This window comes from Microplitis mediator, chromosome 4 (assembly GCF_029852145.1).
Source record: "Microplitis mediator isolate UGA2020A chromosome 4, iyMicMedi2.1, whole genome shotgun sequence".
In the NCBI taxonomy this organism is placed as follows: domain Eukaryota; kingdom Metazoa; phylum Arthropoda; class Insecta; order Hymenoptera; family Braconidae; genus Microplitis; species Microplitis mediator.
Genome location: NC_079972.1, coordinates 4,516,720 through 4,544,391, shown reverse-complemented (window position 1 = coordinate 4,544,391; position 27,672 = coordinate 4,516,720). Strand labels below are relative to the sequence as shown.

Sequence of the window (27,672 nt, the reverse complement as noted above, 5' to 3'; positions counted from 1 at the left end):
CCAAGCACTATGGTTCGAGACTTTCGAGATGAAGCATGAGGGTCCTGCTCTTGATTTTGAAAATTGTTAATTTATTTCTGAGCTCTTTGAGCTCGAAAATAGTGATCTCACATCTCCTTTTGAAAAAATTCAAGCAATAAATGATAATAAAAAAAGGTAAATAAATCTCTGTTTTCTTATATTTATTTTATATTAGCAATATCTATAAAAATATTGAACCGATTTTGACGTTTAGAAAATCATTTGACGCAATTTTTGACTTCTTGTAACGGGGTAAAAAGTTAAATTTTCAAATTTAAATCAACCTGATTTCCCGCGGTTGATTAATTACCCTGAGTACCCCATATGCGATACTATTTCATCGACTTGTCGCCGGGCGCGCTAATTTAAGGGGCTCGTCCCCAAGACCCAATTAGAAAATAAGTTGGAATGGTGGATTTTCCGATAATTGCCGAAGGATCGCGAACTTAGATTTGATAAGTGAGAGCACGAGGTGAAGACGAACACAGTCGGACGGACCGGGGTAGACACCAGACGTGTGACTGCAAAATATCACTGCAGATATATTAATTGAAGAGAAAATTGAGTATTAGAGAGAAAGAACGAGATCAAACGAAAATCGGAGGAAGGCTGAAGGAATAAAGGATGCCACGATCATTTGGGAAAAAAAGGACATAAAGGAGAGGTAAATAAATCGTCGGCAAGTGGCCACAATATATTAATTAATTAATTAATTAAGAAATAATGATTAAGTTAATTCGTGGGCAGTCACCATTTCCGGTTTGATTGTATTAAAATATATATTCTCGGCAAGAAGGCCAGAATTTAATGTAAGTTAACACGCGGTCCGTCTGATAAGTTCTCGGTAAGAAGGCCAGAATTTCTGAAACATTAATTATAAATAATAAATCTAGTCATTAAGAAATTGTTAATTGACAAATGAAATTAGTTTTATTTAATAATATAAAAATTAAAATACAAAATTTACAAGACTGAAAATAAAAGTGCCGTGAAAATAGTGATAATGATAAAACTATAATTAATTAAAATTATTATTGATGGAAGTCAGTTCTTGATGTGAAATTTGGTTATTAACGTGAAGACAAGTCGTAAATGAATTAAAGAGAGATAGCGTCAGTCGTTGGCGTCAGTTTTTCAGCGTCACAAAATTCTTTACTCAAAACTGATGTTTGAAAAACTGAAAGTATATAAAATTATCGTGTTCATAAAGTGTCGTTATTGAAGTGTAAAAGAAATAAAGTTGTAGAGTCAGTAAGTTGATAAATTAAAATTTTGCGGATATAAATTTAGTCCAGTAGACAAATAAATAAAATTGAGATTATATAAAAGTGTGTGTGAAGTAGTCAGTGAAATAATTATTGTAAACGTGTGTGTGTGAGTGAGAATAAAGTCCTGGGGACTCAAGAAATAAAGCGTGTGTGTGTGTGTGTGTGTAAAATTAAATTATTCCCGGGGAATAATATTTTAAAATTAGATCCAGGGGATCTGGCAAGTTGCCAATTGATTTTCAAATTAAGATCCAGGGGATCAGGCCGGTGGCCAAATTTCGTAAAAGTCCAGGGGATCAGGCTGGTGGCCAATCAATCGTGCAAGTCCAGGGGACTATTTTAAATAAGATCCAGGGGATCAGGCCGGTGGCCAATTCGTTATACAAGTCCAGGAGACTCGTTCGTCGTAAATAATAAAAGATCCAGGGGATCTGGCCGGTGGCCAATTTATTATAAAAGTCCAGGGGACTCATTCGGGTAACTAATAAAAGTCCGGTGGACAAAATTTGTATAAGTAATTATAAGTAAGAGAAAAGCCCGGTGGGCCAAATTGTCAGTTACTGAATAAAAGTAAAAAATTATATGGATGTAAAATTGTGTGTTAAATAAATTTAATTCCTCAATATCCTCACTCTTATATATTTCAACGACCCTGATTTCATAAAATTTACATCTCCGGTTCTGGAAGGCTGAGTCTTAACTTCCAGTGGCGCCGTTATTAAAATCAATTAATAAAGGGGCCAAACTTGGCAAGGTTGAGATATAGCCTGTTATACTACAAAATTAAAAAAAGGCCATTCGGCAGCCGAAATGAAAGATAGATTTTCCAATTAATCTATATAAAATGTTTCATGCATAAATATCTTGTGATACACGTTAGTGTATAGTCATGATATGAATTTTGTAGGGGAAACCAGTTGACTTGGCCTGAGTTTGACAGCTCGACCTCTTGGTACTCCAACGTGGTCGTCAAACTACTCCAATTTTTTTTGCTGTTTTTGTTTTGTTACGTCCAAAATGTGGTGTGTATCGTGATTTTGGACATAATTTATTATTATTATTATTTTCGGCCCTAGTCTTTCGACCAATAGACCGGGATCACACTGAGTGTAATTATCTGGGAGGTGTGTTGAAATAAAAGATGTTCGATGTACAAATTAAATTACTATATATTATAAAATTGAAAAATTCGATAATATGAATACAATAAACTTGATATTATTTTCTGAAAGTATTAGGTGGCTAGTCAGCCGACTCTAATTGACAATAAGATTCGTTCTAATAACTAGAGAGGACTATAGAATTTTGAATACAATTTCCGTGTGTTGGAAATGTTTTTGATTTTAATGCAACATAAACTTAAAAATTACAATACCTGTAGTCGCAGCAACTGGATGTTTGTACAATCGTAATTTTCACTGACTCTAGGTATTACCTTTGCTAACAATTTACTCTAACAGTTGAATTTAAACTTATAAAACCACTAATTTAAATAAAACTCTTAATAATGTAAGTGTGCGGACACTTGTATAATATAAACTAGTACGGAACTAGTGTAAAAGCGTGAGGACGCTGTATATAGAACTGAACTAGTACGGAACTAGCGTAAATAAAATTTAAGTGTGAGAACACTTGTATAAAATTGAACTAGTACGGAACTAGTGTAACTTAATTTTTGTGAAGACACTGTGACTTGAACTTCACTGCCTCAATGGACCTCTTGTCCGGGACTAACTATTTTTTGTTTTACGACCCTTTTTATAATTTCTTATCGGATCCTATTTCGTCTATTGTTTGGGGGAAACTGTGTCCAATCGGAACACAGTTCCTATGGGTCCTTTCCCTTTCTCTAAGATTTTCACCTTAGGAAAGCGTTAAGGGCACACCCCTATGTGCGTGCGCACCCACACATCCATCCACATGTACAATTTTTTACTTATAACAATATTTTAAATTTAAATGTTCAAATTTATTTATTATTCTTTATAACATTATGATTTGTTAACTTAAAATATTAATTTTAATTAACATTATATTTTTGATTGGCGTTGAGCCTATTTTATTTATTTATTGTTATAAGTTTTCTACTATTTTTGTTAGTCAATTAAATCCTAATTTGAATTGAAAATAGGTGGCTAGCAGCCAACTCTATTTGATTATTAGTTATTCTTTTAATATTTGAATCTAAGAAATATTACGTTTTAGAAATTATTTATTTGGTTATTAATTGTTTTTTTTAGAATTTCATTATTTGGATATTATGATTCAAAAATTATTTATTCGATTGTTATTTATTCTTTTAAATTGTTTATTTGAATATTTTTATTTTAAGAAGTATTAGAATATTTTTTATATTTTATGTAATGACTACTTCGTCATCAAAATTCAATTTTTCTATTTGTTTTATGATGCCAAGATGTCTCGACAAAAGTGCACTCAAAGATAAAGTGAGGGATTAAGATTATTTTTATTTATAACTAAAAATATATTCCACGTACACTTTTTTTGATAGAAATATTTTTGGGTTTCGACGAAAAATGTTTCAGCTGGCCTTTGGGCCTTTACAGTTGCCCGAGGGGTCATTAAAATTACATTTAGGTGTTTGCTCTAGCATTTCAAAAAAATATCAAAGCAAACAAGTCTTAATCCCTTAAGAGCATTTTACATTCGTCATGTCTTATCACTAAATATTATCGAAACATAAAAATGATAATAAAAAAAATAAAATCTGATCGTCGGCTCAATTTTAATAAATACAACAGAAATTAAAAATAAAATACAACGTTCAGCTTTTTAGCTGGACGTAACAGTTTATTAAAAAAAAATAGCTGACTCGGGCCAAGTACGACAGCTTGACAAATTTCCTATTCTTCATTCTGGTATAGAGCCTGGATATTGTCTTTCCAAAAGTCTTCTCTATCAGCCTTTCATCCGACGGAAAAACTTTTCTACTATCCGTTTTGGTAAGGAGACTGGATATTGTGTACCTAGTCACCTCAAGAATGTCCTACCATTAATCACGTTAATTACTCTAGATAATGTCAGCAAAATCACAAGCAAGATTGACGGCAAGACCACTAGAAAGATCACGTAAAAATCACGTGAAACATTGCCAACAAGATCGTCAGCTAGATCAAGAGCTAAATTGTAAGCAAGATAGTCAGTAAGATCACAAGCAACATTTCCAACAAGACTGTTAGCAAGATCTCGAGCAAGACTGTCAGCAAGATCACGAGCAAGATTGCCAGCAAGATCGCGAGCAAGATTGCCAGCAAGATCGCGAGCAAGATTGCTAGCAAGATCGTGAGCAAGATTGCCAGTAAGATCGCGAGCTAGATTGCCAGCAAGATCGCGAGCAAGACTGGTTTTTCCTCCAAAAAAACATAAAAAAAAATTGGAGTAGTTGAACGAACAAGCTGGAGTACCAAGTAGTCGAGCTGTCATACTTGGATCGAGACACCTGTTTTTTTTTAAAGCGAAAAAAAATTCGACTAGTTGATCGAACAAGCTGGAGCACCCAGAGGTCGAGCTGTCATACTTGGACCGAGTCTACTGGTTTCCCCTATAAAATAAAAAAAAAACAAGAAAAAATCTCTTATAAATGTACTATTAATATTCAAAATTGTTTTCAATCTAGATCGCTCTTTTGTTTCCTCTTTGAATTCAATTTAATTTAAAAATTAAATAAGCCTATCATAATTGTCGTTATAAAATTTTTTTTTGCGCTATTTTTAGCAGGGCAAACTTCTTGGCTCTCCTCATCAGTAATCTTGTTCTACGCGTTGTAACGTAAATATTTTTTAATGCTCGGAAAAACTCAACAAAATTACACATCACGTTTTACTCAATAAAATTACTCAATTACTCATCAAACAAATAAATACCTGAGTAAGACATCGGGAACCTCTTGATGACGACGAATCACGGAGCTTAACACACTTCCAGATAAATTACAAAACAAAATGAATAATGCAGTAATTTCCGACGACAATTATCCCGACAAACGACTACAAAAGTACCATACACAGAGCCACGGGCTCTAAAACGACAGCAGTCAAGGGTTCTGATCGAGGCCCATTTTGCGGCTCTACGACTCATCATCACTTGCTCCGAAACTTCAGACTCGACTTCTGGGCCCACCCGTACTCAAGCGAGTCCGAATCTAAACTCTCATTCGCCGGTAGGTAAGTAACTGCTACACTCTAATCTCTCACTCTAACTCGCACGCTCCACTCCTTTCCTTTCGCTCTCGAATTTCCACTTCTTCATCCATTTTAGCCTCCACAAGCATACAAACCGTGGACTCACGGGCCATCCCGCAATGTCGTTCCCCGTGATACCCGAAGTTAGCAAACTTCTTGCATCCTCGAGCATCGTAAACGAGGCCTGGCATCCCCAAATGAACATATACGTACCCCTACAAACTCTGGATAGCAACACGAAGGGAAGGCAACATCTCAGTTACTCCTCCACGATCACTACATCAACCCCAAGGGCTAAGGCTAGGCCTAGTGGTCGTCACTGGTTGGGAGGTACGTTATCTTGGCCAGTATCTGCGACACAGCTAGACATTACTCGTTAAATACACGCTCCACTACACAGACACTCAAAAACATACAACGTACCGTTCACGTACTCATCTGCACAAGTAGAGAGGTAGAGAAGGTTCTGTCCCATTGGGGCAAGATCATCAGATCTGTTGTACCGATGTATGGTAAGTTGACGACTAGCGATAATGTGTCGACTGTTTGCGTGGTTATCTGGGGATCTTTTGACATCATTTGAGCTTATCTAGGGGCTTTTGGACATAATTTCGGCGCTAATTGATATCATTTCAGCTTATCTATAACCTTTTTGACGCCGTTTGGATGCTAATGAGCTTTGTGTTATTAGCAGTCTTTTTTACCGCATAAGCTTATCTAGGGTCCGTTTGATGCTCATTGTCAGTTCATATCAGCCATTTTGAGCTCTTATCCGCCATTTTGAGCTCGTGATAGGTGGCGCATCGTGTATATTTTTAACGGGTAAATTAAAAAAAAATATGTACAATTTTCATTAATGTACAATTTCTGTAAAATTATGTACAGTTTCCATTAATGACTAGAGTGGGTTTCCGGCTTGCCTATCAAGTTACAGGTTTTGGCATCGTGTTTGTGCTTAACCTCAGAGCTGACACTAGCTAAGCCTACCCCGATTAATGCAATATGTACACGTAAATGTGTGATTTGAAGTTTTATATATTGAAACTGGGGTATGTAAGGGAACATGCGAGAAGCATGCCATCTAGTGGTAAAGCCCACCCCCCTTTTTTTCTGATGATGACGTTATCTGACAGGTTCGAACTTGTTTTTTTCCTTTGTTTATTTCTAACTGCGTAGTTTTTTTTTTTTAACTGCGCAGTAGAATGTTCTAGATGATGACGTCATCTAACAGGTTTGAACTTATTTTTTCATTTGTTCTTTTTTAACTGCGTAGTAGCATGTTTATTTTTGAACTGCGCAGCAGAATGTTCTAGATGATGACGTCATCTAACAGGTTTGAACTTGTTTTTAGCTAGAGTGGGGGAAATGAGCTGAGCGCTGAGCTCGAGAGCTCGCAGCTGTCAGTCTATTTCGAGAAACGTTCTAGTTAACAGTCTATGAAAAAGCTTGTGGTTTATTACAGAATTGTTGCAATACTAAAATTGTTCTATTTCTTATTTATTGTTTATTGTATACATCAATACTAAGTAAGTATTTAATTATGAGTTATTGATCGAAAAAATTAATTGATTTCGTCAATTAATTAATCGAATTACTAGTTTTTAGGATGAATCTTTCAAGAATCAATGAAATCAACACCTTGGCGTACATCTCGCCGGTTAAAAAACTTCAGGAACTGGAAGCTAACAAGACATAAAATTACTGGAATTAACAAAATTTCAACGCAATATGGACCTAAAGTAGTTGCCGACCTCGATGATGAATTCACAATCTACTTTCCTTCAAGAACAAATGCTGAATTGTTAGCTCATGAAGATAAATTAAAAACTCTCATTGACATGGTTTCTCAAAAGAAACTCCATCTCCTTTTCCATGGAACAAAATACAGTAAAATTGAATTTGTAACTGAATCATTATAAATATACTGTTTGAACAGTAAAAATTTATAAGAAAATCCAAAAATTCCTATTTTAAATATTTACTAATTATTTATGGACCTTATCATATAAATTTCATTCATTTAATTCTATAATTATAATACGAATATAATTAATCAATTTGAAGAAAACTCGTTTGCGTAGCCGCAGTGAAAACGTGATGTCATCTAAGGTTTTTGGGATAGTTAGTGTTGCGGCGAGATTGATTAGAATTAATACAAATAATAATGAAAAATCAAAACTAATATAATGATTATTGCTGATATATTCGAATTACACACGGAAAAAGGGTTGCATTTACTTAGGCGTCCTCTACTGAGATAAACTAAAATTACACATCAATACTTATAATCGATAATGGCGGTAAAATTTTTAAATTTGAATAAATAAAACTTATGACAATAAAAATTTTAAATTTAATAATTACACATCCCTGACATATATTTGCTTCTTTAAATCAATTAAACAATTTGTATTTAAACTTCAGAACATATTCAAAATTAATCAACATATTTAGAAATATTAATAAAGAATTGTACCTATGGTGGTAAAAATTTTTAATTCAAATATTATATATACCAGACAAATATTTTTTTCATTAAATGAATTTTCATTCAAACTTCCAATATATTAAAATTAGATTAAGTAAAGTTATTATGATTGTTTAAATTTAAATTAATTAATTATTTTTTTGGGACAACTTATTTTTCTAAATTATAATTGGAATTATTTAAAATCAAAAATTAAAAAATGAAAAATTAATATTTAAGAATTAAATTTTTTATTAAACATTTAAAAACTAATCTTCTAACATTTTTAAAATTTTTAAGTGCACATGAGTATTCATTGGTATTATTATTTAATTGCCAATGATATTTACAAAAGTCATTGTTGAAAAGTTTCAAATTTTTTAGTGCGGGGCATTTAAAATCATCTAAATCAATTGCAATTTTTTCATGTTCAATTAAATCTTTTATCCATAATTATTTTTCAAAGTTTTTTTTAAAGAACTGAAGTATTGAAAAAATTCAGCTCAACTATTTTTTATTTTCTCTCCATCACACTATTTCTTAATTAATGTGATTGGCTTAAAAAATTCCTTTGTTTTTTTTTTGACTGCGCAGAATAATGTTTATTTCTAACTGCGTAGTAGAATGTTGTAGAACATTTATTTTTAGATGATGACTCATCCAGTTCCGAGAAAAAAACTTTTCATTGTTATTTTACTTCTTAACTGCGCAGTAAAACATTTATTTTTAGATGATGATTCACTTGGTTCTATTTTTAAATCATGACTCATCCATTTAAATTTTTAACTGCGTAGTAGATGACGTTAAACTTTTTGTCGCGCCATCTAGATCTTAGGTTATATTGATACAATCTAGGAATTTTTTGCCAAGATTCTAGAGGATTTCGTTTTATAAGGTTGGCACTTCGAGCTTTTCTAGGGAATTTTTAGCAAGTTTCTAGGGAGTTTTGTTTTAAAATGTTTGTACTTTGTTATTTTCTAGGGAATTTTAGGCAAGTTTCTATGAAATTTTATTTCATAAGGTTGGTACTCATGAGTGTGAGAACTTTCTACTGCTTAGTTGATGAGTCGCACCCCACCTATAAAAGCATCGCACGAGAGCATTCTTCACAAAAAGAAATACGAGTTCAATCAATGAAGTACGAATATCTGCTCAAAAATCTTTTCAACGATTTAACGTTCTTTGTGTCCGCATTTCGTATTTTTTTTTTCAAAGAATTTTTTCATAACAAAAAATTTTTAATAAATAATTTTTTAAGTGAATATTTGAACAATATATAAATAATTCGAGTTGTAAATTTTTAAATGAACAATCGTAGTGATTTTTTAAAAATTTATTAATTTATATAACACTCGTGTAGTGATAAACAATTTTTCAGTGGTTATTTGAACAATGTATAAATAATATTAGTGTTTTAGTGATAAATTTTTAAATGAACAATCTTAGTGATTTTCAAAAAATTTATATCTTACTAAACTGATTAATTTATATAAAAACTACTTAATAAACAATACTAGTGATAAACTTTTAAGTGTAATTATAAACAGTAACTTTAGTGATGAACTTTTGAAAAAATAATTTTAAGTGAACTTTTAAAAATGGTACAAAATGATTTTATTGCAGCGCTTCAGCGTCCAGTAGATTCAATAATTAAATCATTTAATGATTTACATGATCAGCCATTAGCTATAGAACATGGTCAGAAGTCAAATATGATTATTCATATAAAAATCACAAAGCTGATTGTTTTAAAATGAATAGAGTCCATATGACATTCCCAAAAGAAAAAGATCAAATTTAAAAATTCAAAAACTATCAATATAAAGACACGGTACCTTTTGTTGTATATGCAGACTTGGAATGTACACTAGAAAAGACCCAAGAAGATGATGAAACTCAGAAGCATGTTTCACACAGTGTAGCATTCTATCAGCATTGCAGTTATAATAAAAAATTTTCTAAATTTGAATTAAATCGTTCAAAATTTTGCATCGGGTGATTTACTTTAAAGTTAGAAAAATTAGCTATTGAGTGTGAAGGATATTTGAAAAATCCTATACCAATGAAGCCACTCACTAAACAGCAGCAAGAGACACATGATCAGGCAACTGTTTGTCATATTTGTGAAAAAACGATCACTACAAATGCTGATAAGTGTTATGATCATTGTCATTTCACTGGTAATTATTGCGGCCCAGCACATATATTCTGCAATGTTAATTATCCCAAGTCTCATGTTATTCCCATAGTCTTTCACAATTTATCCGGTTATGATTCACCTTTTTCAATTAAAAGTTTAGCTACATTAATTTAAGGTGATGTAACTCTACTACCAATTAATAAAGAAAAATATATATCTTTTACAAAATCAATTGAAAATACTTCGGTGAAATTACGTTTTATAGACTCATTCAGATTTATGGCATCTAGCCGTGAAACAATAGCTTCAAATATTGGTGATGATGAAAAGCTTTTAACGAAACTTCACTATCCTGATCCAGATGAATTTAAATTAGTAACGCGTAAAGGTATATTTCCATATGAATATATATCCAGTATTGATAAACTTAATGACAAACAATTGCCTGATCAAGTATCATTTTTTTCAAAATTAACGAATGAAAATGTCTCTGATGAGGATTATTTCTTTGCTCAGCTAGTCTGGAATAAATTCAACATCAACACACTAGGAGAGTACTCGGGTTTATATCTGAAAACTGATGTATTTCCTCTAGCAGATGTGTTTGAAAATTTTAGACAAGCTGCTTCAAAACTTACAATCTAGATCCATTACACTACTACACTGCTCCTGGTCTGTCTGATGATGCTATGTTAAAATACACTGGTGAGGAACTTCACCTTTTAACTGATCCTGAAATGGTACTTTTTATCGATGAAGGTATCAGAGGTGGAGTCTCACAGTGTACACACCGATATGCTGCTGCTAATAATCGGTACATGAGTGAGGACTTCGACCCAAGTTAAGCTGAATCTTGCTTAATGTATTATGATGTAAATAATTTATATGGTACAGCGATGAGTATGTCACTGCCGACAAGTTTATTTGAGTGGGTGGAAAATGTTGATGATGATGTAAATAAATTTGTAAATGATCATGATGATATAGGATATATATTAGAAGTAGATTTAGAGTATCCTGAGGAGTTACGTGAATCCCATAAAGATTACTAAAATTTAAACAATCGCCTTGGCTCAAAACTTATATTGATATGAATACAGATTGCCGAAAATTAGCAAAAAACGAATTTGAAAAAAATTTTTACAAACTGATAAACAACGCTGTATTTAGTAAGACTGTGGAAAATGTAAGAAAGCACAAAGATGTACAATTAAAAACTGAATAGGAGGGTAGATATGGCGTCAAAGAATTTATATGTAAGCATTTCCGTAGTCTTACCATGTTTGATAAAGATATAGTAATTATTGAGATGAAAATAGTTAAAGTCTGTTTCAATAAACCTATCTATGTAGGCTTTTGTATTTTACACTACAATTATGTAAAAAAGGAATTTAAAAATGATGATTCTAAATTAATGTATACTGACACAGACAGTCTCATCTATCATTTCACTGTGCCAGATGTTTATAAAATCATCAAACGTGAAATCTCAAAATTTGACACCTCTGACTACCCCGCTGATAATGTTTACAATATGCCACGAGCCAGTGAGAAAGTCCTGGGTCTGATGAAGGACGAAAATAATGGTGAAATTATGACTGAATTCACGGGACTCAGGGCTAAATTAAACGCATTTAAAACATCCAAAAACAAAAAAGCTAAAAAACGAGCAAAGGGCGTCAAGGGTCCTACTTTGAAAACAATCACGTTTGATGATTTAATACAATGTTCAAATAATCATGTTACATTAACTAAGAAACAATACTTAATAAAATCAAACGAACATAATGTTAAAACAATTGCGCAAAATAAAATTGCATTGAGCTGGGCTGATGATAAGCGCCAGCTCATTGACGGCAGCCACGACACTCTACCATGGGGCTATAAAAATAATAAAAGAATTGTAGATGATGATGATGATGATGATGATGATGATGAGATAATAATTAAATAAACAAAACTAATGTAAATAGTTGTAAATAAAAAAGAAAACTTTTGTAATTAGTTGTAAATTAAGAAAGAAAACTTATGTCAATAGTTGTAAATAAAAATTATTTCCAAGTTTTTGTAAAATTAGTTTTAAGGTTTGAAAATAAAAAAAAAATGTATGTATACTGTTACGTCCAGATTATCGGACTTAATTTAAAATTTATTTTAGTCCAAGCCAATGGCTTATAGACTGGGAATCTGCGAGGATGTTGTCTGGGTTGATAATTGATAAAACTTAAATTACAATTAATTATCTATATATTGAGACCAAAAAAATATAGTTTTACAAATACAAAAGTTTACAAATAAAGAAATTCTAACGCTATAACTTAAATTATTCTATGAAAATACTCGGTGGCTACCTGTCAACACTAGGTATTATGAGTTTGGATTTATCTGTATACTAGGTGGCTAACGGCTGACACTAGAGTTTATGAGTTTGGGTTTGTCTGTATATTAGGTGGCTATCAGCCGACGTTAAGTAGTATGAATTTGAATTTATATATTAAGTCGTCACTATGAAAGTAATTTCAATAACCGATTAATTTGAATATAAAATAATTTGACATATATATATATATGTAAAGTAACTTAAAATTTACAGTACCTGAGTTCGCAGCTATTAGATTGGTTTATTACACTGAATTTAATTATTGACTGAATAGAGATTACAAAAAGTACTCGCGAAATGTTGATGAGTTTAAATGAGGAAACACTTGCACAATAATTGAATGGACTTGAGTGTGTGGACACTTGCAAAATATTTGAATTAATTTTCAGTGTGAAGACACTTGAAATAAAATAGTTGAATCAATTTTCAGTGTGAGGACACTCGAAAATAAAAAAGAAACTAGTGCTCAACTAGTACGGAAAAAAAGTGTGAGAACACTTGTATTTACCTTCCCTTATTCAACTGGAACTAAACTGGACTTGAGCCGAACTGAGTCGATTTTTTGGTTCGACGACACTTTTTATAATCTCTTATCTGGTCTACTCAAAGTACTGTTTTGGGGAAAAACTGTGTCCAATCGGAGCACAGTTCCTATGGGACCTTTCTCTTTCTCTATAATTTTCACCTTAGAAAAGTGGGAAGGGCATGCCCCTACGTGGACCTATGTGCGTGCGCACCCACACATACACCTACATGTACAATATTTTACTTATAAACATATAAAAATTTAAATATTTAAATTTATTTATTGTTACGTCCAGTTAAATTTGCTAAAAATACATTTAATTATTCGGCATTAATATTTTATCTTACAATTAAAATTAAGCTGGCGACCAGTTTTTATTTTTACTTTTATTTTATTTTTAGTTTTTAAAAAAAGAATTAATGTGAGAAAGATAAGAGATAAGGTAGTTAAAAAGAGGAAATGCTTTTGAAAGATTAGGCTTGTTTGTTTTGGCATTTGTTGAAATGCTAGAACAAACACCTAAACATAGCCGTAATGACCCTTAAGTAATTATCAAGGCCCAAAGGCTAGCTGAAAACACTTGCGTGGAAAGTAACCGAAAATGTTTATCGGCAGAAGCGTACTCAGAATAAGTAAGACGTGAACAAAATTTTATTTTTTATATAAATAAATGAAGTACCCGGGAAAAAATGATTTTGCCTAATTATATATAATTATATATAAGACCTTATATATAATTAGATCTAAAAATTGGCCAGGTCTAATTATATATAATTTATATATAATTATATATAATTATATATAGGTTATATATGATTATATATAATACGTTATATATAATTAGATCTGAAAATTGGCCAGGTCTAATTATATATAATCATATATAAGTTATATATACTCATATATAATTAGATATGATTATGTATAATACATATATATCATATTTTATATATAATTAGATCCGAAAATTAGGCGGGTTTAATCATATATATGATTATGTGTAATTTATATACAATTACGTATGTTTATGTACGATTAATATTGAAGTATTCAGAGGGAAGTTTTTTTTTTATTTAATTATACGTTTGCAATTATTCATAACAAATTATATTTCCCTCAAAATATAAATACAGAGTATTATTAACGACTGTGCTACTACATTTATTAATTTTTGTTATATAACATTTTATTATATATTTATAGATAGATAATATAATCATGTCATTAGACTATTAGTACTTACAAACGTAAATGACTAGAGTCATTTTTACTAATATATTAAAGAATATGTATTCGTTATTTTTAAAAGTATATTTGGTGAAACTTCTTAACGTTAATTTAATGAGATCTCACTTATTATAATAAGTATTATAATAAGTACCCTCGCAGATTTGAATCACGGTGGAAACACGGTGGGTTTGTTCCATTTTACCACTGTGATTACGCGGTGTATCCACCGTGATTCCACGGTGGCTTGACCACTGTGTATACACGGTGTTTCCACTGTGATTACGCAGTGGATACATCGTGGAATCACGGTGGTGAAATAGCACAAAGCCACCGTATAATCACGGTGGATACACAGCGTAATCACAGTGGAAACACCGTGTATACACAGTGGTCAAGCCACCGTGGAATCACAGTGGATACACCACGTAATCACAGTGTATACCCGGTGGTGAAATGGAACAAACCCACCGTGTAACCACGGTGGATCCACGGTGTTTACACTTCTACGGTGTTTCCACCGTGATTCAAATCTGCGAGGGTATAATAATATAATAATTATTATTTCTCAATAATAATTAAGTATACTTAAGTAACTATATATAGTTATGAAATTAAACTTCACTTGATAAATAGTATAATTTAAATAAAATAATATAGAGAAAAATGTTAGCCGAAAGATATTCGTTTAAGGATTAGCTTTTTTATTAGCTAAGTGAGTTCTTTTCAATTCCCCAATTCGTTGAGACATAGCACTTGCTAGCTGCTCTCTGGTGTGCGGTACTCCTTTTGGAGTTACCCATTTTTTTGCTTTAGCCAACGCGATAGCGAAGTCTGAAAATTTAAAAGGAATCAATTGATTAAAAACGCACCAAAACGAGCAGTTATTTTAACGATGTACACATATGAATATTAATTAAAAGCTAAAGATTAACAATATTTATACAAATTATCGAATAAGGTAAAGGACCCAGTTTCTGACCTTTTTAGAGTGACGGTTGAAGTTATACAACAATAATTTCTGACCCTATACTCAATATTTCAGTAATAAAAATTATTTTAATTTGTTCTATAAATATTTTAAAAGAAATTGTAATTAAATATTGACTTATCTATAAATTTTTAATTAAATCTTCATATTTGCGTAGTAATTTTTACACAGACTTAATCGTTGTACCTCCTAACGTTGAGTTTATGACTGAAAATTGGCTTCTAATGTTCAAAATATTTTTTTTATGCGGTTAATATTTTCTATATTTTTTTATTTATTATTAATCAAATGCCGAATAAATTTTTTTAAATTGAAAAAAATTGTTTTTTTATTAAATCTACAGTTTTTTAATTAATTTAGAAAAAAAGCTGAAAAGATCAAAAACTGGGACAGGGTCGATAATTGGGTCTTTTACCTTACTAAAATAAAATATTGCCAGAGCAATAAATATGATTATAGATATCTTAACTTATTTTTATCAAAAAAAGTTTTTATATTCATTATACCTATAATTTCATCTTTCGCTACAGAATTTAATGCTTTTACCGGAGCTACTTTTCCCTCTTGATGATGAGCTCTAGGAGTTTGGCCAGTCAAAGTAGCATCTAAATAACCGCTTGGCTTAAAAACCCCGGTGATCAATCTCCTGACAACGTGAGTAGCTTGGCTGCACAGCGATTTGCAAGTCTCATACTCTGACTTCTTACAGTAGATCTTGTTCATTAATTTAATCATCTGACATAGAAACATAATAATTAAAAATTAATATAACTAAAAGCAGAATAAATAATCACTCGCATTTTTTAATTATAATAAAACATAAATAAACTACGTACGGGTTCTTCTGACCAATCTTTACCGTAAAGATCAGGATCATTGTTGCTATCAGTATGACTCTCTGTAGTCACACTATTTACATGTAAGTCATTAAATGTTGTGTTTGGAGAGCTATTTTCCTTTTTATCATCATCACTAACGCTCGATAGTTTTGAAGTTTCAAGATTTATTTGGTTTCCACTGCTATCCTGCAAATCACTCAAATCATCTTTCTGTGAGCTAACATCAGAGTCACTGTCAGTAGCAGAATTCTCATTTTCAGGCGCATTATTATTTTTATTTAAGGCAAGAGTGTCAGGCGGGCGTGTTTTTCCGTAGTTTAATAGTCCTTTTTCTGTAAGACAATAATAATAAACTATTCATGTTTACTCCAATAAAATAATAAAGATCAAAGAAATTCTATAATATTCTTTTTTTCAGTTGCGAAAAAAATTTTTTTGAGTTGTAATGAAAACTGCAAAATTAAAACTAAAAAAAATTTCAATTATAAACAATATCATACCTCTTGATTTTTTTGAGATTTTCATTTGTTCTTCCAATGCCGTTAATTTTTTTTTCAATTCTTCTTTTGTCGGGCTGCATTCTTTCTTTTTAGTTTCAACAGTTTTACTTTTATTATAAAAAATATCTTTTTCAATTTGCGATTGTTTCAATTTATCACTTTTTTTTTTATTGTCATCCTTGAGTTCCTGTAAAATTTTATACTTGGATTACAGTAACTTAGTAAATTATATATTTTAATTATATCGAATTTTAAAAATCCTTTAATAACACATTAATTAATTTTATAACATCCCTGATTAAAAAAAATGATTAAAAATGATTTGAAGGATTAAAAAGTATTTAAAATGATTAAAAAACAAATCATTTTAAATACTTTTTAATCATTTTTTTTAATCAGGGATTGTATAGTTACATAAAATTTAGTTACTCTATTAAAAAGAAGTTCCGATTTTTTTTTTAATTCATTTCATTCTTATACAATATTGAGTAGAAACTTAGTTATATGTTTAAAGACATAACACCAAACATGCTTGAATGATTTTAGAGAAAAATTATAGATATACATACCCGTTTTTTTTCGCCTTGATCTACTTTAAGTGGCTTCAAAAGATTCAAGTTTTCAAATGATGGTGAAGAATACTTGGAATTTAATTTCCTTGTTCTTTTTTCAGGGATCATTGATTTATTATTTCCTTCTGGAGATAAGCTGACAAGTGGTCTTTTCTTTAAACTTTTTTTCATTTCTTCAAACTTACTATTTATTTGTTTGTTGTTATCTAAAAAAATTACATTACAATATGTTAGATTATTATAACTCTAATAATTATTATCAGATTTTGGCATAAAACACGAGCAAGGCACAGAAATGACATAAAATAATTTATTTACGTAAAAATTACACAAAAATAATTCTTAATATATTATATCTATAAATTTTGTAATTTTTGATGACTTACCTGATATCATAACTACTTCTCCCAATTCTTCTTTTCCATTGTAAAGAAATTTAACAATTTCATTTTCGTTTGGTGGGTTCTCTTTATCAAAGATAACCTCACTATCTTCGACTTTACAAAAAGAATTATCTCGCTGACATTTTAAAATGAACATTGTTCCTTTCGTTTACAATTTAGTAATTTTTATCGTTAGACTATAATTATTAATTTAATCAACTTTACTAAGTTGAGCTTTTTTAGCAGCTAGTAGAAATGGAAAGCCAACACACGCTATAAAAAATTAATTACGACTTATTAATATGAGTACGCCAGTAAATGTGAGGATTATTAATTATATGTATTGCCGCTTAGTTATTAGATAGAGGCGCCATAGCGTGATAAATATATATACGTATATTATACTCCACACATTTTAGTATGTTTATTATTTATACTCTGATGTATTATACTCACGTACACTTAATTCATATAGATTAGGCCTAATAAAAACATAACCAAACACGTTTTGTTTATTTATTAAATTAAATCAAATCAATTAAAAGTGCAAAATTAATTAATATTCAAAAAATAATAAATTAAATCCATTTCTGATAAATACATACGGAGGTAAATTGAAATTATTCGACTACACATGAGAAGTATAAAAATAAAAAATTATAATTGTCAGCAAAAATTTTTTTTTTATTTTGAACAGGAAAAAGTAAGTAAAAATATTTTGATAAATTTGTAAAATAAATGAAATAAATAAAAGTAATTGATTTTATAATAGTTCTTATAATCTATTTTAGAAAATTTTATCAAAAAATGGTATCCGATAATGATGAAAATTCATCTCATTCACCAACTCCGAGAGATAGGTATAAGCGGTACAAATCAGATTCAACAGTTCCGGTAAATATGTTATAAATAGTTTATGTTTTCGACTAATGTGCCGTAGTATTTTTTTTAATTTCTGAAATCTTTCGTTAAAAATTTGTACTGTTAACTTTATATTTTCATAATAGAATTGACAGACGTAATAAAAATGATTTTGGTTCTCATTCAAATAAATTTTTTAAATAATCATTAAAAATTTCTCACTTTTATTTATTTTGAATTTTTTTATCTTTAATTTTTTTAAGTAATTTCTATCGTAATCATTTTTAATTTATTCAACTAGATAACTTGCGAAATTATAAATTAGGAGATAATTTCAGTATAATGTTCATTCTTATATTTTAGATTCCATTAAGGACACTAAATCGATGGCGATCCAAAGGCTTTTTCTCAAGCGATGATAGAAGTAGAAACGACAGTGATCTAGGAGCATCAAGTATTAGCGAAAATAATTTTACTGCAGATATTAATAATACGATGAATGATCCCAATATATCATTAAGCGATGTGTCAGATGTTGATAGCGTTTCAAGTATGAGTACAGATGAAAATGAAAGTCTAGAATCAAATAGCGATCATGATAATGAAGAAATAAATGATAATGATGATCACTATTCTGTTAATTATGAAGAGGATGATAATATTGAATATGACTATAATATTGACGATATGCAAGCAATTGGAAATGAAAATACAGCTGAAAGTAATATGCTTTTGACTAACAGTACGATCAATGTAGACAAATTTGTGTTGGATTTATTGAACTTATATATTAAGCATAATATTACTAAAGCTGCATTGCAAGACATATTAAAAATACAGCTAAAATTTTTACCAGATAATAATGAAATCCCAAAAACATTATATAAACTTTTCCAATATGCTAAAGATATTGCTCCTCCATGCAAATTTATTAAAACTTATTATTGTAAAAGATGTTTATTCAACGTTGATCTTGAAATTATTGCCAAAAAGCAAGTAAAGAAATGTTCCTTGTGTCAGACAGATCAATCCTCAGATATTGGGTTTTTTCATAAATTTGATGTTTCAGATCAAATAAAATTTTTATTTGAACATAACAATTTAGCTGAAAAATTAAAATGTACCCGACCACAGAACCCTGGAAGTATTTCAGATATAACGGATGGGGCAGAATATATTAGAGTAAACACTCGGTGTAATAAAGATCCATATGATTTAACGATTGTACTTAACACTGACGGTTTATCTCTTGTGAAAAGTGCAAAAAGTCACTGTTGGCCAGTTATGTTTACAATTGCAGAATTACCGGAAGATATTAGAGACAAATTCATCATAATAATCGGACTATGGTATGACGACAGTTGTAAACCGTGTATGAATCTTTTTCTTAAGCCAATTTTTGATCAGCTTAAAGAATGCTTCGTTACTGGTGTTGACTGGGTAAATCCGAAAACCGGGATGGTGATGAACTCTAAAATTGTTGCTCCGTTAATTATAGCGGATGCACCAGCTAGAGCCCAAATCCAAAATATTATGTCTTTTAATGGTCGTTACGGATGTAATATTTGTGAGATTCGGATGGTAAAAAGTAAACGTATTGCTGAGTTGAGAACTTCGCGCATTTTTCCATATAAAATTGACTGTAAAATAAGAACTGGAAAGAGAATGGAAGCTCAAGCTAAACAACTACTTAAAAAGAATTCTGTAAATCAGATTCGAGGAGTAAAAGGATATTCTGCTGCATCTTGTCTTCCTTTGATTGACCTTGGAACATGTTTTATACCTGAATTTATGCATTCAGTTTTACTTGGCGTTGTTAAACAAATAATTGGTTTGTGGTTCATTAACAAAAAACCTTGGAGTTTAAAAGAGAAAACTAAGGAAATTGATGAATTTATTTTACGAATACGACCACCGCAGTCATTTTCTAGATTACCTAGAAAATTATCACAGTACACTCTATTCAAAGCATCTGAATTCTATAATTTTTTGTTATTTTACTCCATTCCATTGCTTTCTGTCTATTTACCAATAATATATTTTGAACATTGGTTACTGCTAGTAAAAGCCATTTTCAATTTGGTCAAATCTATGATAACCCAAGCTGAACTTGAAGAGGCGGATAGCTTATTAAAAATGTTTGTATCACAAGTGGAAGCGTTATATGGTGATCGGCAATTAAGCTACAATGTACATCAGCTTCTTCATTTAGCATTATGTGTGAAAAGATGGGGACCTCTACAAGGAACTTCTGCTTTTGCATTTGAAAATCATAATGGCTACATAGCGAAATGTGTGCATGGTAGCAAACACTTCGGACAAGAAATTGTTAACAATTTACAAATCTTGCAAGGAACAAAACTTATTGAAAATCGTATTAATGAATGGACAGCTAATAATAATGTAACTACTAATAACTCCAGAAATTATGGAGTCTTAGGGAAAATGATTCAAGATGTAAAAATTAAGGACTTGGAGCACGACATATTGTTATCTAATCATATTGAATTAAAAAGTATGTCTGTCTATGCACGTGTCAAAATAAATAACGAAATATATACATCAGAGATATATAAAACTACAAAAACAAATAGTCACACAGTACAGATAGATCTGAACGGATCGTTAATTTACGGATCGATTAAATACTTTTTTTTATTTCAAGATAATTTATACATCATCATTAACCAGTTCACTGTTGATCATACTAAAATCTTCTATCACATCAAAACCAAATCTATTATTGAGCATATAATTCCTATAAAAGAAAGTGATAGGAGAATGCTGATTAATTATTCCAATGTTAAAATATTGACACAACTCATAAGAGTTGAAAATTATGTATGCAAAAAACCAAACACTTTAAAAACTGTTTGGTAACTGGGTATTATTAACTATACATAAGTTTATTACTTTTTTAACAGACTGAATAATATAATGTAACGCTTCGTAAATATTTAAAAATTATAATTTATAGTAAAATTGTAATCATTATTTCTGTAAATATACACCTAAAACTATAATGCATTTAACGAGTATTGATTATTAAATATCAATAAAGACCATAGAGCATCTAATATATTTAATAAGAAAAACTAAATATTAAATATATTCTATAAATAAAATATTAACTTATATATATATATATATATATATATATATATATATATATATATATATATATATATATAAATAATTAATTTATATTTGATTATATATAGATCTAAAGATCTAAAATATAATAAAAATTACTATATATGGGTCTTAAGAGGTCAGGTCTAATCAGATCTAATCATATATAGACCCATGTATTACTATATATGAGTATATACTATTATATATATTCCATATACAATCATATATAATTAGGCAAAATCGTTTTGTCCCGGGATATAATTAGATCTAATTATATATAAGGCTATATATACTTATATATAGGTCTATATATAACCATATATATTCTATATATAATCATATATAATTAGGCAAAATCATTTTTTTCCTGGTATAATTAGGTCTAATTATATATAAGGCTATATATACTTATATATAGGTCTATATATAACCATATATATTCTATATATAATCATATATAATTAGGCAAAATCATTTTTTTCCAGGTATAATTAGGTCTAATTATATATAAGACTATATATACTTATATATAGGTCTATATATAACCATATATATTCTATATATAATCATATATAATTAGGCAAAATCATTTTTTTCCCGGTATAATTAGGTCTAATTATATATAAGGCTATATATACTTATATATAGGTCTATATATAATCATATATAATTATATATAATACCATATATAATTATATATATTCCATATATAATCATATATAATTATATATAATTAGGCAAAATCATTTTTTCCCGGGTAATCTTTTAAACAATCTTAATCCCTTACTTTCTATCTGAGTGCACTTCTGTCGAGACATTTCGGGATCATAGAACAAATAGATAAAATAGTTTTGTTATAACGAAATAGCCATTAAAGAAACAAAGTTAGATGTCTAGACGAAAATAGATATTAAGTGACGAAATAGTCATTAAGGGAATTTAATACAAAAATTACTATCCAAAATAATTTTTAACTAACAAAATATTTTTAATAAAAATTACTTAACATATGATTTTAATTAATACGAGATAATAATAAGAAAATAGAATAGTAAATATAAATTTTGAATTTTGAAATTGAGTGTCGGCTGGCTGGCCACCTAACAATTCTACTAATTTTTACCTTTAATATAAATTAGAGTCGGCTGTTCAGCCACCTAATAATTTTGATAAATTACACTTCCTCATTTAATAATCACTAACTAGAAATTAAGAATTCTTCTTAGTACATATAAAACCGTTATAACAACTAAAAATTAATTTCTATAACAAATGCATTTGAATTATTATAATAAGGAAAAAATTAAATTTTTATAATAATTAAAATTGAATTATTATAATAAAAATTAAAATTGAATTATTAGAATTAAATTGTTGTAATAACTAAAATTAAATTATTATAATAAATATCAAAATTGAATTATTAAAATTAAATTGTTATACTAATTAAAATTGAATTATTAAAATGTTCAATTAATTATATCAGATTTAATTGTTCAATTAATGATGTCAAAATTACAAAATACAATTTGAACACGTGTAGTTTAAAACTGAAATGTTATATTAAAATTCAATTGTTATAATAATTAAATTGAATTATTAAAATTTAAATTATTATAATAAATAAATTTAAACTATTATGACAAAAATAAATTGTACATGTAGGTGTATGTGTGGATGCGCACGCACACACGCCCACATCAGAAGGTGCCCTCACCACTTTCTGGAGGTAAAAAAACCCATAGAGAAGGGGAAGGCCCCTGAAGAGCTGTGCTCTGATTGGATACAGTCTTCCCCCAAAACAATGCATAAGATAGGACAATTAGGAAATTATAAAAAGTGTCGCCGAAAAGAAAACGCTCTCTTTCAACGCTCTTCGACCTTAGTTCCGGGTCAAATAGAATAATTAACTACAAGTGATCTCTCACTTAACACTAGTTCCGTACTAGTTTAGTTGTCCTTTTTCAAGTATTCACATATTCTTACACTAGTTCCGCACTAGTCCAGTTTTTGTATACACACACACACACACACACACACACACACACACACACACACACACACACATACACACACACACACACACACACACACACACACATACACACACACACACACACACACACACACACACACACACACACACACACACACACACACATACACACACACACACACACCTCAATTTTACACTAGTTCCGTACTAGTTTAGTATTCTTTTACAAGTGTTTTATACTTAATTTAACAAATATTTTACAAGTTAATATTAATTTAGAATAATTGAAAGTATAAATTTAACAGTGAAAACAAAATTGTAAACGTAAATATTACGCTAGAGTCAGTGCAACACTACAGTAATACAAATACGAAATATCCAATTGCTGCAACCACAGGTACTGTAAATTTGAAATATAATAATAGACAATTGAATTTCCAATTCGCTAATAACTCGTGACACAGACAAAAGAGATAATTTTTACGTTTAAAATTACTGGTTCTCGTTACTTATAAAAGACAATTTTTATAATAATATTTTATTGTAAAATTCGAATTATATAAGTAAGAGTAGGCGGCTCGCCACCTTATGTCTTAGCTATAATTCAGAATTAATAACCAATTTTCGCTTATACAATTAATGTCGGCTGATTAGCCACTAATTATAATTTTAATTTTAAGTATTATTGTATTCATATCGTCGAAATTTTTTGTAGAATATATTAGTAATTTAAATTGTACATCCAACAATAATTCTTTTCATTTCAAAATACCTCCTGGATAATCCACTCAGGGTGATCCCGGTCTAGTGGTCGAAAGACTAGGGCCGAAAATAATAATAATAATAATTGTCATCGGTACCCGCTACCTGGACGTAACATTATACTTATTGTTTAAATTTATTTATAACAATGTTATTCAAATTTATTTATAATAATATCATTTAAATTATCTATAATAATATTATTTAAATTCATTTGTAATAATATTACTTAAATTTATTTATAACAATATTACTTAAATTTATCTACAATAATATTATTTAAATTTATTTAATGTTATAATTTGTTAACTTAAAATATCAATTTGAGTTAACATTGATATTATTTAAATTGGCGTTGAGCCTATATTATTTAGTTATTATTATAGGTTTTATTTAACATAAAAATTATTGATTTTGTTGGTCAATTAAATCCTAATTTGAATTTAAAATAGGTGGCTAGCAGCCGACTCTATTTATAATATTAAAAAGTAAAAATTATATTTTCTATCTTAAATTTTAAATTACTCATGACGTTTTTTTGTAAGAATTATTTATTAAATTTTTAATTACTCTTTCAATTGAAGTTTATAAATTGCTCATTGAATTATTCTTTTATTTATTTAAAAAGACTACGTTTTAGAAATTATTATCGAATTATTAATTATTCTTGTAGTTGAAGTTGATGATTTATATATTTGAATAATAGTATTATGTTTAGAGATTATTTATTTAATTATTAATTTTTCTTGTAGTTGAAGTTGATGAGTTATATATTCGGATAATAGTATTACGTTTAGAGATTATTTATTTGATTATTAATTTTTCTGGTAGTTGAAGTTGATGAGTTATACACTAATGGAAAAAATTAAAGGATCAAAAAAAAATTCCAAATTTTTGGGCGATTTTCAACAGGCCCTAATTATGAGAGAAATGGTTGTACAAGAAATAAAAAAAAAGGAAATTGTAGCTCCAAGTGTCTACTTTTTGGATTAGAACTTAAAAATTTTTTGGCGTCTGCAGATTTTGAGTAATCTTAGAAAAACCAGCGACAAAACAATTTTCAAATTAAAAAAATTTTTTTTTTTTGGCCTCCGGGCGCGGAAAAAATTATTTTTGCTTAACCACTATGATGGTCGGATACCTTCATTATTCAGTTTTAATTTCTTTTTTTTATGGACCTTGATACGTCCACTTCTCGCCGAGATATCGGTCTTCAAATGGAAAAGGATCCCTTTGTCTTTGATTATCGATATCTCAGAAACCAATGATCGCACAGAGAGTTAATGGTGGGTTTTAAAAACTTGGATAAATTCCCTTCAACGATTAGCCATTGCTTTTTTGAAAAAAAAATTTTTTCCTATCGTCACATCAATTTAAAAATGCAACAAAAAATGGGCTTTTTGTGGTTTTTTGGAAAATTAAGCGCTGAAACGAAAATATGGTGGAAATCGATAATGTTGACTGTGCATTTTACAGTTCAATATGTCCACAAAAACCCTGCAGAGAGCCAGATTAATCCAACCAGCCGTTTTTTTGTTTCACGCGATCAAATTTTTGAAAAAATTAAAGGATCACGTTCTTTGCTCTGAAAAGCTCATAATCTTTAACAAGATGAAAACAAACATTTTTTCGGAGCTTTGTCCACAATTTGATTGCAAACAGTGCTTAAATTTCCAAAAAAAAAAAAAAACTTTTTTTCCAAAAAAAAATTTAAAAAAAAATTTATTTAAGTTTTTAAAACCCACCATTAACTTTCTGTGCGATCATTGGTTTCTGAGATATCGATAATCAAAGACAAAAGGATCCTTTTCCATTTGAAGACCGATATCTCGGCGAGAAGTGGACGTATCAAGGTCCATAAAAAATGAAATTAAAGCTGAATAATAAAGGTATCCGATCCTCATAGTGGTTAAGCAAAAATAATTTTTTCCCCGCCCGAAGGCCAAAAAAAAGAAATTTTTTAAATTTGAAAATTGTTTTGTCGCTGGTTTTTCTAAGATTACTCAAAATCTGCAGACGCCACAAAATTTTTAAGTTCTAATCCAAAAAGTAGACACTTGGAGCTACAATTTCCTTTTTTTTTTATTTCTTGTACGACCATTTCTCTCATAATTAGGGCCTGTTGAAAATCGCCCAAAAATTTGGAATTTTTTTTTTATCCTTTAAGTTTTTCCATTAGTGTATATTTGAATAATAGTATTACGTTTTAAAAATTATTTACTGGATTGCTATTTATTATTTGAATATTTTCCTATTTTATTTATTCTTTTAAATTGTTTATTTGAATATTTTTTCATTTGTTTTAAATTATTGAGTTTTATTTAATGACCATTTCGTCATTAAAATCAAATTTTTCTATTTGTTTTGTAATGCCAAGATATCTCGACAAAGTGCACTCAAAGAAAATGTGAGGGATTAAGATTATATTTATTTATAGCTCAAAATTTATGTTCCACGTACACTTTTGTTGATAAATATTTTTGTTTTCTACGAAAAGTGTTTCCAGATGGCCTTTGGGCCTTTACAATTGCCCGAGGGGTAATTAAGATTATGTTCAGGTGTTTGCTCTAGCATTTCAAAAAAATGCCAAAGCAAACAAGTCTTAATCCCTTAAAAGCATTTTACAACTACGTCATGCCTTATCACTAAATATTATCGAAAAATAAAAAAATAATAATAGAAAAAATAAAATCTGGTCGTCGGCTCGATTTTCATTAATAAAACAAAATTAGCAATAAAATATAACGTTCAGCATTTAACTGGACGTAACAATACGATTAAAAATATTGTTTTTATTTATTAGAATATAAGATTACATAATAAGTTTTTACAGGTCTGATTTATCAATCCAGGTGTTGTGAGAGCTGTCGAAGCCGAGCCACTTTACATATAATTTATTTCCTCGTTTTTTTATGATTGTTTCTATTAGATAGACATCTGGAATTAACTTTGTTGAGTTCTTCAACATAAAATCCACCTTCAATTAGCTTATCCTGATAGTCTACAAGTTTGAATGTTGTTGGACTTGTATTCTGCACTGTCTCGATTGTAAAAATTTCCGTAGTCCAGTTGGGTGTGTAGCCTTTTTACTTGTGTCTAAATACTTGAATAACACATTATTATCATGGAATTAACTGAAATGCTGGAAATACATCATATTATAATCTTAATGAAGTTATAAATATATTTACGTAAAGGGTTATGAAAAAAAATTAGGGATAAAAGATTTAATTGAACATGAAAAAATTGTAATTGATTTAGATGATTTTAAATGCCCCGCACTGAAAAATTTGAAACTTTTCAACAATGACTTTTGTAAATATCATTAGCAATTAAATAATAATACCAATGAATACTCATGTGCACTTGAAAATGTAATAATCTTAGAAGATTGGTTTTTAA

General features: G+C 29.5%; 3 protein-coding genes across 3 annotated transcripts in view; 1 reads left to right on the top strand and 2 right to left on the bottom strand.

Moving 5' to 3' along the window:
- The window catches only part of LOC130666536 (Bardet-Biedl syndrome 4 protein), a 234,879-nt gene that overhangs the window by 4,453 nt on the left and 202,754 nt on the right, over window positions 1-27,672 (bottom strand). The gene's annotated exons all lie outside the window — the stretch shown is intronic.
- On the bottom strand, window positions 14,655-17,920 carry LOC130666538 (uncharacterized). Its single transcript, XM_057467652.1, has 6 exons — window positions 17,520-17,920; window positions 17,131-17,339; window positions 16,562-16,748; window positions 16,059-16,393; window positions 15,729-15,957; window positions 14,655-15,065 (listed from the first exon to the last, which is right to left on the bottom strand). The coding sequence occupies exons 1-6, from the start codon at window positions 17,671-17,673 to the stop codon at window positions 14,920-14,922; spliced, it is 1,260 nt and encodes a 419-aa protein (XP_057323635.1). The 5' UTR covers window positions 17,674-17,920; the 3' UTR covers window positions 14,655-14,919.
- Window positions 17,832-21,423, top strand: LOC130666535 (uncharacterized). Its single transcript, XM_057467645.1, has 3 exons — window positions 17,832-18,219; window positions 18,308-18,410; window positions 18,741-21,423. Exons 2-3 carry the CDS (start codon window positions 18,324-18,326, stop codon window positions 21,255-21,257), a joined length of 2,604 nt encoding a protein of 867 aa, XP_057323628.1. The 5' UTR covers window positions 17,832-18,219; window positions 18,308-18,323; the 3' UTR covers window positions 21,258-21,423.

Excerpts from the sequence above, each read along its gene's own strand:
- LOC130666538 (XM_057467652.1), bottom strand. The coding sequence starts at position 17,673 with ATGTTCATTTTAAAATGTCAGCGAGATAATTCTTTTTGTAAAGTCGAA. Across the intron at positions 17,340-17,519 it reads AGAAGTAGTTATGATATCAG|ATAACAACAAACAAATAAAT; the intron begins GTAAGTCATCAA and ends TAATTTTTTTAG. Across the intron at positions 15,066-15,728 it reads AGCGAAAGATGAAATTATAG|ACTTCGCTATCGCGTTGGCT; the intron begins GTATAATGAATA and ends TTAAATTTTCAG.
- LOC130666535 (XM_057467645.1), top strand. The coding sequence starts at position 18,324 with ATGGTATCCGATAATGATGAAAATTCATCTCATTCACCAACTCCGAGA. Across the intron at positions 18,411-18,740 it reads AATCAGATTCAACAGTTCCG|ATTCCATTAAGGACACTAAA; the intron begins GTAAATATGTTA and ends CTTATATTTTAG.